At 38.4% G+C, this 11,724-nt stretch overlaps 1 protein-coding gene and 1 long non-coding RNA gene across 2 annotated transcripts; both read left to right on the forward strand.

The window, feature by feature from the left end:
* Positions 1 to 2,185: 2,185 nt before the first annotated feature.
* Positions 2,186 to 9,326, forward strand: seta (SET nuclear proto-oncogene a). Its single transcript, XM_029677755.2, has 8 exons — positions 2,186 to 2,484; positions 3,615 to 3,672; positions 5,393 to 5,535; positions 5,626 to 5,729; positions 5,832 to 5,945; positions 7,414 to 7,584; positions 8,268 to 8,396; positions 8,490 to 9,326. Exons 1-8 carry the CDS (start codon positions 2,412 to 2,414, stop codon positions 8,511 to 8,513), a joined length of 816 nt encoding a protein of 271 aa, XP_029533615.1. The 5' UTR covers positions 2,186 to 2,411; the 3' UTR covers positions 8,514 to 9,326.
* Positions 9,327 to 10,298: 972 nt separating this feature from the next.
* Positions 10,299 to 11,724, forward strand: LOC115139904 (uncharacterized). Its single transcript, XR_010465610.1, has 4 exons — positions 10,299 to 10,599; positions 10,806 to 10,871; positions 11,250 to 11,386; positions 11,591 to 11,724. It is a non-coding gene; the product is annotated as an uncharacterized LOC115139904 (long non-coding RNA).

Consider the following 11,724-nt stretch of genomic DNA (forward strand, 5'->3'; position numbering starts at 1 on the left):
TGAATTTCTCTCCTAAAATTAAGAGAACTAAAAATATATTTAATAATTGGCTACAAAGAGATCTTTCTATACTTGGCAGAGTACTTCTGTCCAAGGCAGAAGGACTGTCTCATTTTGTGTACCCCTCATTATCGTTATGTGTAAATCCAGATACTTGTAAAGAGATCAATAAAACCTTTCTTGACTTCATCTGGAAAAATAAGTCTCACAAACTAAAAAATCTGTCCTTTCTAACCAAAGAGCTGAAGGCGGTCTAGAAGTGTTGGATTTTGTTGACATAAATAACACTTTGAAGATAAACTGGTTGAAAAAATGTTTGCTCGATACTGATTCAATATGGTATTTCATTCCAAATAATGTGTTTGATAAATTGGGAGGTCTTCAATTTTTACTGAAATGTAATTATAGTCCTGAAAGATTACCTGCTAAATTGGCTAGGTTTCACCAACAAGCTTTAATGGCCTGGAAAATATGTTTCCTGCACAATTTTACCCCTCATAAAGTTATTTTGTGGAATAATTCAGACATAACTGTAAGGAATAAGTCATTGTTCTATCCCAGCTGGCATGAGAGGAATATTGACTTTGTTCTTGATATTTTTGACAACAAGGGTAATATTCTCACATATGAACAATTTATAACATTGAAAGAGTTTCCAATACCTTTCAGGGAGTTTATTTCTGTGATCAAAGCCGTTCCCAGTGGTCTAACTACACTTATGAAAACTCATTTTAATTTTGGGAATGATCACAAAGTTTTTCCAGAACTCAGATTGGAAGGTGTGGGCTTACTTGGGAGATCTTGTTGTAATAAATATATAAAACAAATTCTTCATTCACAAAATCAACTTACACCGAGAAGACAGTTTTTCTAGAATATGCTTATTCCTGACATTGTCTGGAAAGATGCATGGTTAAGGCCTTACAAATACTGTATACAATGTTACGGAAGTGCACTTCAACATTTGACATAAGATATATCCATGTAATTCTATGATTTCCAAATGTGTGGCTATTGATGATATCCTCATTTTCTGTGAAAAAGAAGGTGAGAATCTGTCTCACTTGTTCTCGGAATGTAAATTTGTGTCAGAATTTTGGGAAAACCTTGCAAAGTACTTATTTACCATTATGAACACTGCCTATATTTTTGACATGAAAGATATAATATGTTACTATTGCAATGATAACAAAACCACTGAAATGATTGTTAATTTTTTTATTCTTGTTGACAAATACTTACATTTACATTTACATTTAAGTCATTTAGCAGACGCTCTTATCCAGAGCGACTTACAAATTGGTGCATTCACCTTATGACATCCAGTACTTTATACACAAACAAAAATTCCAAAATTCTATACCAAAATTACACAATTTTCTGATTGAATTTAATTATCTTATTAAAACATTAACCCTAGTGAATAACAACAAGAATAACATATTCATGAATCATTATAATAAGATATTTTCAGAGTGAATATAATTGCACTTAAATTGTTTATTTATTTGTATTATTTTATTGATATTTTGAGTATTGTTAATACCTGTGTTTGGTTTGCTAGACATGTTTGATGTATTATGATTTTTTTTTTTTTATTAAAAGAAAAAAAGAAGGGAAAAATTGGGGGGGAAATAAAAAAATGTGATATTTTTTTCAACAAAATCCCGCCTTTTTTTAAGTTAGTGGGTGGATTCAATTATGCTTGAGCTGCTGGAGGTGTATGGCCCATGCCATGAACGGGCAACAAGGGTGAGGGAGGAGCTGCATTCTCAAATCGAACAGTAATCTGCGCCACTCGGTCATGTTGTCAACAAGGAGGTTTGTTGCATCTTCCAGAAACATACATGTATTTTACATTGCATATGTTTGCATTTTCAAACTAGTTTTCATTGTGAAAGTAGATAAAAGCGTTATCAAAAGCAATCACCTTTGCATTTGAAAACAGAATCCTACTCCCTACGTCACTTTTGTTTTGAGCCGACCTCGCCTGGGCTTTGAACTAGATGCCTGGTTCCAAAACGAATGCAATCAACTTTCACCCGTTGTAAAACACGCCTGCCCTGTCCAGATTAATCGAATCCCCTCAGTATATGCCAGCCCTGTGTGTGACCTCGCCTATCAGAAAGCAACACTAGAATCGAGCAAGTAGACTTGTCCTCGAGAGGCGGAGCCCGGTTGGTTCCATTTGCTGAGGCGCGTTCGTAATGAAAGGGAGCGCGTGAGTGGGCTTGCCTTGAGCTTCGTGGTGTCTGACTTACTCGTTTTTTATTGTGTAGAGGAGGACTGCACACGTTGTAACGGCACACCGAAATCTTAGGTAGAAATAATAATCTCCTGTTCGGAGAGAACAGAAAAAAACGAATTCAGTGTTCTTTTCCGAAGTCTGTTATTCACAGCCTTCGAAAAACATGTCGGCATCGGCGGCAAAAGTGAGTAAAAAGGAGCTGAACTCAAACTATGACGGCGCGGACGAGACCTCCGGTAAGGAATGGCGGCCTCCAGTTAACCGCCATTTTCCACTTTCTTTATTAGTTCTGTTGAAATGTACAACTTGAATGCAAATGAGTTCACAACTAGTAATGTGTTGTCCTTGTGCTTTTCAATATGAATCTGCCCGGTTCTGGGTGCAGTCTGTATTGTCTGCCGTGAGTGCGTAGTTCTAGGTTCTAATACGTTAGACCGGTGATGGAGGCCATGTTAGCTAACTACGTTAGCAACATTTCATAGCTAGCTAACGTTACCTAGCTAATTGTTTAATCAATGAATATCCTGTTCAGTATTTTATTTTGCAAGTCTAGTCCTTGGTACTGTGAAAGCAACTGTACAACCATTGTTATAATAGACAGTGCATTTTTGATTGAGAATTCATGTTTTCTATGTTGAATGAAACACCGTGGCCTTGTTACTTTGTTGTTGTTCATATCCGCCATAAAGCTAGCCAGCGAATGTGATATTTGAAACATGGCTAACTAGCTTAACTTATAGTTAGTGAGCCGTATTTTTCGAGAAGTAGGCCATTGGAAGAATTATATGCGTTGATTCAACAATGCAGGGTTAGTTATAAACAAATAACTTGTGCATAGTTTCGATACAATGCAGCTAACGTTAGTTAGCTAGCTGTAAGTCAGTGTTGAGGAATCGAGGCACAGAGTGCAGTGTGCGGACTCCCACATTCAAACCACGCGGCCCTCGCTGTAGCCAGCAGGAAGAACCGCCGTTTACAAGCTGCTCTGAAATTGCTAGTTGCAGAGGTGTTGCTAACACTACGCGCACACATTTCAGTCATGCATGGTAAAAATCATTTGTTGATTATGATTGATGTTTTCGCCCATTTTGCACCCCTTTATTCAGACTACAAATCGTTACCAGCTCACTCCTGCAACGCTTTTGCATCCATGGACCTGAGTGAAGCTTGGGAGTTCAGGGTCAATTTCAAAACAAGAACATTAGCTCTTAACTTTTTTGTTGTTGGCTATAGCTACATCTTTGACTATTGGCAGGTAAATGTGCAGGAACTTGGTAGTTACTATTTAATGTTGATGTATATCACCAATGCACTGCACCGAGAGTCACTACAATATTTTCTGACATTATTGCATTTCTCATTACAGAAAAAGAGCAACAGGAAGCTATTGAACACATTGATGAAGTTCAAAACGAAATTGACAGGTAAAGCCATTCAAGTTAGTGTATATCTGTCAGTATTAAATAAATTCGTGTTTAACTGTGTGACAATGTGATTGATATACGTTTTTTACTGCTGTAAAAACCCTTGGGTGGGCAGCCTAAGCAAAAAATTTTTCGAGGTCAGTTTATGTCCAAACTGTCATTTTTTAGTGTATGTATATATTAGAGGTCGATCGATTTTATAATTTTTCAACGCAGATACCGATTATTGGAGGACCAAAAAAAGATGACACTGTAATAATGACAATTACAACAATACTGAATGAACAATGAACACTTATTTTAACTTAATATAATACGTCAATAAAATCAATTTAGCCTCCAATAAATAATGAAACATGTTCACTTTGGTTTAAATAATGCAAAAACTGTGTTGGAGAAGAAAGTAGAAATGCAATATGTGCCATGAAAAAAGAAGACTAACCATTAAGTTCCTTGCTCAGAACATGAGAACATATGAAAGCTGGTGGTTCAATATTCCCAGTTAAGAAGTTTTAGGTTGTAGTTATAGGAATTATGACGCGTCGACCATTTCTCTCTATCATTTTGTATTTCATATACCTTTGACTATTGGATGTTTTTATAGGCACTTTAGTATTGCCGGCCTAATCTCAGGAGTTGATAAGGCTTGAAGTCATATACAGCGCTGTGCATCAAGTATTGCTATGAGCTGCTGGCAAACGCAGTAAAGTGCTGTTTGAATGAATGCTTACGAGCCTGCTGCTGCCTACCACCGCTCAGTCAGACAGCTCTATAAAATATCAAATCACAGACTTAATTATAATATAATAAACACACAGAAATACAAGCCGTAGCGCATTAATATGGTCAAATCCAGGAAACTATCATTTCGAAAACGAACCGGTTTATTATTTCAGTGAAATATGGACCCATTTCATATTTTATCGAATGGGTGGCAACCCAAAGTCTAAATATTGCTGCTACATTGCACAACCTTCAATGTTATGTAATAATTCTGGGAAATTAATTGGTCTTTTTTAGGAAGAAATTATCACATATACCCTGAATATCCTTGCTCTGAATGCAAGAGAAGTGACTCAATTTGCCTAGATAATATTGCCTGCTAACAGGAATTTCTTACCTTAATATGCAGGGTTTAAAAAATATACTTCTGTATTGATTTTAAGAAAGGCATTGATGGTTATGGTTGGGTATATTTGTGCAAAGATTGCTTTTGTTAAATCATCACCCGTTTGGCAAAGTTTACCGATTGTTATGAGAACTTGAAATCGGCCCTAATTAATCAGCCTTTTTTGAAAACTCTTTCGGTATAAACTTAAATGACTGAAACCAAATATAAAGTATGTAGAAAAGAGAACGGACCTATAATTAATTTAACAGTATTGATTTTGTTACGTTTGAGCAAAAACATAATCATGGCAAAATGCATATAGACTTGCGGGAAATTCTTTAAAACGACATGTACAATTCCGTTTACATTAGCTTTAAAACTACACCATTTTCTCTCAGCTCCATGGCACAGTGTGTAACATTTCAGGAAATTCGCGTTAAAACGGCAAACATTTCTTGGCTCCACAGAGTAATTTAGTTAATTTCAGGAAATTGATGTAAAATGCTTTAAAAAATTTCATGTATACATCACTTTCGGGACGAAAAACACCACCGTAGCCCCTTTTGATCGAGGAAAAACCCTGATATGCATGTACAATCTTCTTCACAGACTGAATGAGCAGGCGAGTGAGGAGATATTGAAGGTAGAACAGAAATACAACAAACTCCGTCAGCCATTCTTTCAGAAGAGGTCAGAACTGATCGCCAAAATCCCCAACTTCTGGGTCACAACATTCGTCAACCATCCGCAAGGTGAGTTTCTTTAGGAGGCTGACACGGGATTTTACCACTGGAACCTAGAATGCTCTGACGTTCTGACTGTTTAAATGTTTCCTCCTACAGTTTCTGCCCTTCTTGGTGAGGAAGATGAGGAGGCACTTCACTATCTGACCAGGGTGGAGGTTACAGAGTTTGAAGATATCAAGTCAGGCTACAGAATAGATTTTGTAAGTGAAGGTTACCATCATATTGCATTCATATGATATTGCATTAATGGCAGCAATATGCCATTTATTGGCTTAATTAAATGTATTTATTTTGTCTTCCAGTATTTTGATGAAAACCCATACTTTGAAAACAAAGTCCTTTCCAAAGAGTTCCACCTGAACGAGAGTGGAGACCCATCATCAAAGTCAACAGAAATAAAATGGAAATCAGGAAAGGTATTTCATATCACCTCTTTTCACATGCATGGAAATATTGGAGATTCTCTAAAGGTGCAATATGCAGAAATCACTATATTTCCTGGTTGCTAAATAATTTCAGTTCTACACAAGCAATGTGTAGAGAATACTTGTACCATCTAAACCGATGAGAAATATATATTCAGTAACCCAACATTGCATTTTCAGCGGGTATACATTTAGACTAGCTTTCAATGAGAATGACAGATCAATAACTCACATTTCTATGTGGAAGGAATTGGTCTGGTTGCCCAAAAGGTTACATATTGCTGCTTTAAAAGTACAGCATTTGGCAGAAACAAGTAGGGCACTTACACCAATATGTTGACCAGACTTTTTTAATACTGCGTACCTGAAATATGGGGGGGGAGATATCTGCAGTTGCATATAGCAACATTCTTTTTGGATAATATACATTTTGTCATAAGTATTGATTTCAGGGGAAAGCTATATGTATAAGTCGACTGTGGGTAGTGTTAGCTGGCTGTACTTGTGCCAAAACTCTGGTATTTTTGCCTCCCGGGTGGCACAGTGGTTTAAGGCACTGCATCGTAGTGCTAGTTGTGCCACCAGGGCTCGATCCCAGGTCCATGGGCCGACGCACAATTGGCCTAGCGTCGTCCGGTTTAGGGAGGGTTTGGCCGGTAGGGATATCCTTGTCTCATCGTGCACTAATGACTCCTGTGGCGGGCCGCACGCAGTGCACGCTGACCAGTTCGCCAGGTGTACGGAGTTTCCTCCAACACACTGGCTTCCGGGTTGGATGCGCGCTGTGTTAAGAATCAGTGCAGCTTGGTTGGGTTGTGTTTTGGAGGACGCATGACTCTCGGCCTTCGTCTCTCCCGAGCCCGTACGGGAGTTGTAGCAATGAGACAAGACAGTAACTACTAACAATTGGGCAGAAAAAGGAAAACTTTTTTTTTTTTACTCTGGTATTTTTAATCATATAGCTAGCTTGTTCTCCATATTTTTAAATAGTGAACCAATATGTTTTTGTCACTTATTAGCCTGACTGATCAAAACTCACTTTCTCGTGCTCCCCCTTCAGCAGACATACAGTGAGCAATATGCTTGGAACATCAAATATATAATAATATGGCAGTATTTATTCGCAATAAATTTAGTTTCAAAATGCATATCGTATCATGAAGTCCCTTGAAATTCCCAGCCCCAACCTGAATGTTGTTCCTCAGTGTTCATCAATAATTTTGGTTTTCATGCCTGGCTGTTGTGGTCAGGGTATTTTGCTAGACAATTTTATATAATATATATATACACACACGCATACACAAGCTCAATTCAAATTGTATTTGTCACATGCATGTGTTAAGCAGTTATTGCGAGTGTAGTGAAATGCTTGTGCTTCTACTTCCAACAATGCAGTAATATCTAACAATTTCACAACAAATACCTAAGTTGGTTTGTTACCCCTGTGACGTCTCTGAAGGACCTGACAAAGCGCTCCAGCCAGACGCAGAATAAAGCCGGCAAGAAGAGGCAGCATGAAGAGCCAGAGAGCTTCTTCACCTGGTTCACTGATCACTCAGATGCTGGGGCAGATGAGCTGGGAGAGGTCATCAAGGATGACATCTGGCCAAACCCCCTGCAGTACTACCTGGTAAGTCTCCAACAGTGGTGTAAAAATACTTTAAAGTACTGCTTACATAGTTTTTTTGTGGTATCTGTACTTTCCTTTACTAGTTATATTTTTGACAACTTATACTTCACTACATTCTTAAAGAAAATAATGTACTTTTTATTCCATACATTTTCCCTGACACCCAATGCTTAACAGGACAGAAAAATGGTCCAATTTACACACTTATCAAGAACATGCCTGGTAATCCCTACTGCCTCTGTAAATTATGTGTGAGGGTTGGACTGTGCCCCTGGCTATCCGTACATTTTAAAAACAACAAAATCGTGCTGTTTGCTTTAATATATAGAATTTGAAAAGATTCATACTTAAATATATTTTAGCAATTACATTTACTTTTGATACTTAAGTATATTTAAAACGAATACTTTTAGACTTTTACTCAAGTAGTATTTTACTGGGTGACTTTTACTAGTCATTTTTTTTATGAAGGTATCTTTACTTTTACTCAAGTATGACAGTTGCATACTTTTTCCAACACTGGTCTCCCAGGCCTAGCACACCCTGTTATCGATGTTCTCTTGATTTTGAATAGGACTTGTTACCAGCTCTTTGACTTATGTCCATTGTGCAACTTTATTATTCCTCCTTTGGATGTCATCCAGGATATGTATAGTTAAAATGTTGGCTAATTTGATTGACAGGTTCCTGACATGGATGATGAGGAAGCAGAAGGTGAAGATGATGATGACGAGGAAGGTCTTGAGGACATTGATGAGGAGGGTGATGAAGATGATGGAGAGGAAGATGAGGATGACGGAGATGATGGGGAGGTATGCCCTAGATAATTGCTTAATTGGCTATATTGAATAGTGTGCTTTGTTATTATGGTGTTGCTGATTTTTCTTTTTCTTTATTTTGTTTAGGATGATGAAGGAGAAGATGACTAAGCTGAAAAATTACATCTACCAATACCCTTTCCTATTTTCACCCAATTTGGTTATCCACCCATATTTGGGAGCACGATTTTGTATTTTTATTTTGTGCTTCGTCATCTCATTCTGAAGCCTCACGCCTGTCTGTGCCATGTTAAGTTTCTTTGTCTCATCTAAAAACCAATGGCAAATTCCTGCCTTGAATTGTATGTACCACCCCAATTCCCAAATTCATCTGAAGAAAAATAAAAACTTTAAAAAAAAATAGAATCAGCATGCCATCTTGAGTAGAATTAAATAGCAATTTATATATATAATTTTCTTGCAGTTAAAGGTTGTGATAAATGAATAAAAGCCATGGTGCAGTGACCTAGCGCTAGCAGACCCCTCTATAGTTTTTATAATTTTGTTCAGTTGGCGAGTAGATCCCTGCAAATAATGCCACCCCCCTTATGTGGTTAAAAGTTAACAGAAAATACCAGCTTATTCCCATCACTTGTAATGTTTGGGGTCAATGCTGGGGTAGGGTAAAGGGATATCTTGGGGTGCTGGGGTGGGTGGGCATTCTGACACCATTACTATATATTTTTTTTTATTGTTTTACAGACATCCATGAGATGTGAAAGTACATTTTTAATAAACAAAACAAAACTTTAAAAAAAATGCTTGTAAATTTGGGCCCCCCACTGCTTCATGGAAAACAACCTGTTATCTCATGGAATTTACATCTAATCACTGTTTTATTTTCCGCTGGGGGAATAATCATCTGTTTTAAACTTAAAGGTGTACAACTTGTTTTGTTACAATAAAACTTAATGTGTACACAAATGTGTGTGACTCTTCTAACCAACCATAGTATTCAATTGTAGTGATTTATCTAGAGCCAGCAAACTACATTGATGTTAAATGTCTGGCGGTTATGGCTAAAATGGTGTACTTGTGGTACTGGACCAGTATATTAGTGTTACTGACGGTTTCTTTTATATTTCAGAAGTGTATACAATCACAAGAAATACGACATGCTGTGTTGGTGCCACTTTGTATTATGAAAATGCAAAAGTTAATTGGTAGGGCCAGCTGAGCCAGGTATCCTTTTGTAACTTTGAATGCAAGCGTTGTCAACTTCTGAATGATTGGAGTCAGGAAGTGTTGATGGTACAAGGATTTAGCAATCGGTTTGGTTATCAAAGCCCCAAATGTGTGCTCCGATTCCTTAAATTGCTTTTTGGTTAGACTTTGGCCGTTACGAAACAAACAGCATAAGGTAGGTGTATGGCATTGGTGCCTTCAATTTAGAAAACCCTCACTTGGTTGCCAGACACGTTTGATGGATGAGACTAGACACATCAAAATCATATGCCGAAACCTATTTAGCTCTCAACCCACCAAGGTGCGTGTGACCGCTGTCCAGTATACCAGGTGAAATGTCTCCACCGAAAGTCATGTCTGTTAGTCCGGAGGTGGTTCGAACCGCTCGACGGGCACTCTTAGTTTCCCTATGACTATTATGTGAGGGCGCAAGTCGACAGTGAATAAAGTTGCCAATTATTGTCCGCTGGACCTGCATAACAAGTTTATTTTTATTTAACCTTTAACTGGAACAAATCACCGAATCCCTCCGTAACACAGGCTTTGACGAGTATTATCACACACAAATACAGTGAAACAAGTGTTTGCAGCCGACGTTCCGACGGTTGTCTCTGCTGGCCAATTTATGCAATGATACCCGTTACTCTTTCATATGTGTGCAGTCATGCAGATCAGGAACTAGCGAGTTCGGACGAAACAGTTAAGAAAATAAATGGTGCTTGCTTAGGACGTTTACAACCAATTCATATAAAATTCGAAATGTATCCCTCAAATTTGGTTCGTTTGAGCACCCCATGGACTGGAAAACTACGTCGTGTTTACAAGGATGGTCGAATGAGTTGTCGCGGTCTACAGGCAGGAGATATTTTGCGGTAATTATAAGTGTTGCAGAGGATTTCCCGTTGCTACTGGCAACGTGAATTAGAACGTGGGTCCAACGAATGTTCTCCAATCACCAGACCGATATCTTTAGAGATGACCGGATCCGATCCCGTCGGTAGAGATTTAACAGGTAAACAAATCACTCACTTTTGCCAAACCAGTTTTTATTCATAATCCGGTTATGAATAAAGAACATCTGTGAGATTTAGCTTGCTGGACATGCATGGAGTGATCATGCTCCCGGGTACTGTTCTTATCTCAGATTGTCTTGTGACTGTCTAGCAGCTAGTTGCCCTACTAGTGCAAATTATGTTGTATCGTGTGCTCCAACTCTAGATTAAGTTATTGGTTGAAAACGCGTGTGCACTTGAAGAGAAGAGCTGCACTGAAAAGACGCCACAGGTTAGTAAACGTTTAGTAAATAGAGTTATAAACACTGATTCAACCTTTGAAATAAAGTGGGCCTATAACAGTTAAGCCATGACTGGCAATCAAAGAGGTGTACAACATCAAAGGGGATATTGGGCACCTCTGTGCCATGGTCCCCTGGGTGCTGGACCCAGGATGAACCACCACTCGGATGACACAAGTGGGAGGTCCTGCAAGTAAATGATTTGCTCCTCACAGATACATTTTCATCCAGTGCAATGGACATAGCTTACATTTCACATTTATTAACATACATTATTGCTCACTATTCCCAAAGATATATCGCGCCAAAGATATATCGCGCACGATATCATTAGATATACTACCAATATTGATTTTCATTACTCTCAGGGGCCTTCATACTGTCTGGAGCAGTTGGCTGACCTGTCTCATGAGGATGAACAAGAGCAGAGGATGCATGGCCAGCGTAACAAATATGGAAAAGGATTGGTAGACTCATGATGAATGTTTGATCTCTGAAGAATGAGGTATGTCAGTTGATAATATATAGTGTGTACAATTCAATGTTTGCCCCTTACACAACAAACCCTAGAAGAGGCTATCACAACTTACAGAGCAAAGTTCTCACTTGCAATCAGCAATATCTAGTACCCTCTTGCTTGTTGCATAAATGTGTCGTATAAACAAAGAAGCTGGGCGTGTGTGTGTGTTTCTGTCTGCTGGCGCACCAGTCTGAGTATCTGAGTGCATGCCAGCATGTCATCGAGGAGGAGGATCTGCTGGATTCCATCAAAGACCTGGTCCTTGGAAAATGAGAGAACATCTTCCTCCAACACTCCCAAAGAAAGAGGTGGGAGACTGGCCA

The sequence above is a fragment of the Oncorhynchus nerka genome, linkage group LG13, assembly GCF_034236695.1.
Source record: "Oncorhynchus nerka isolate Pitt River linkage group LG13, Oner_Uvic_2.0, whole genome shotgun sequence".
NCBI lineage: Eukaryota > Metazoa > Chordata > Actinopteri > Salmoniformes > Salmonidae > Oncorhynchus > Oncorhynchus nerka.

Bases quoted from the DNA above. Each gene is read 5' to 3' on its own strand.
- seta (XM_029677755.2), top strand. From the start codon at position 2,412: ATGTCGGCATCGGCGGCAAAAGTGAGTAAAAAGGAGCTGAACTCAAAC. The intron at 2,485-3,614 runs GTAAGGAATGGC...TTCTCATTACAG, and splicing joins CGGCGCGGACGAGACCTCCG to AAAAAGAGCAACAGGAAGCT. The intron at 7,585-8,267 runs GTAAGTCTCCAA...TTTGATTGACAG, and splicing joins ACCCCCTGCAGTACTACCTG to GTTCCTGACATGGATGATGA.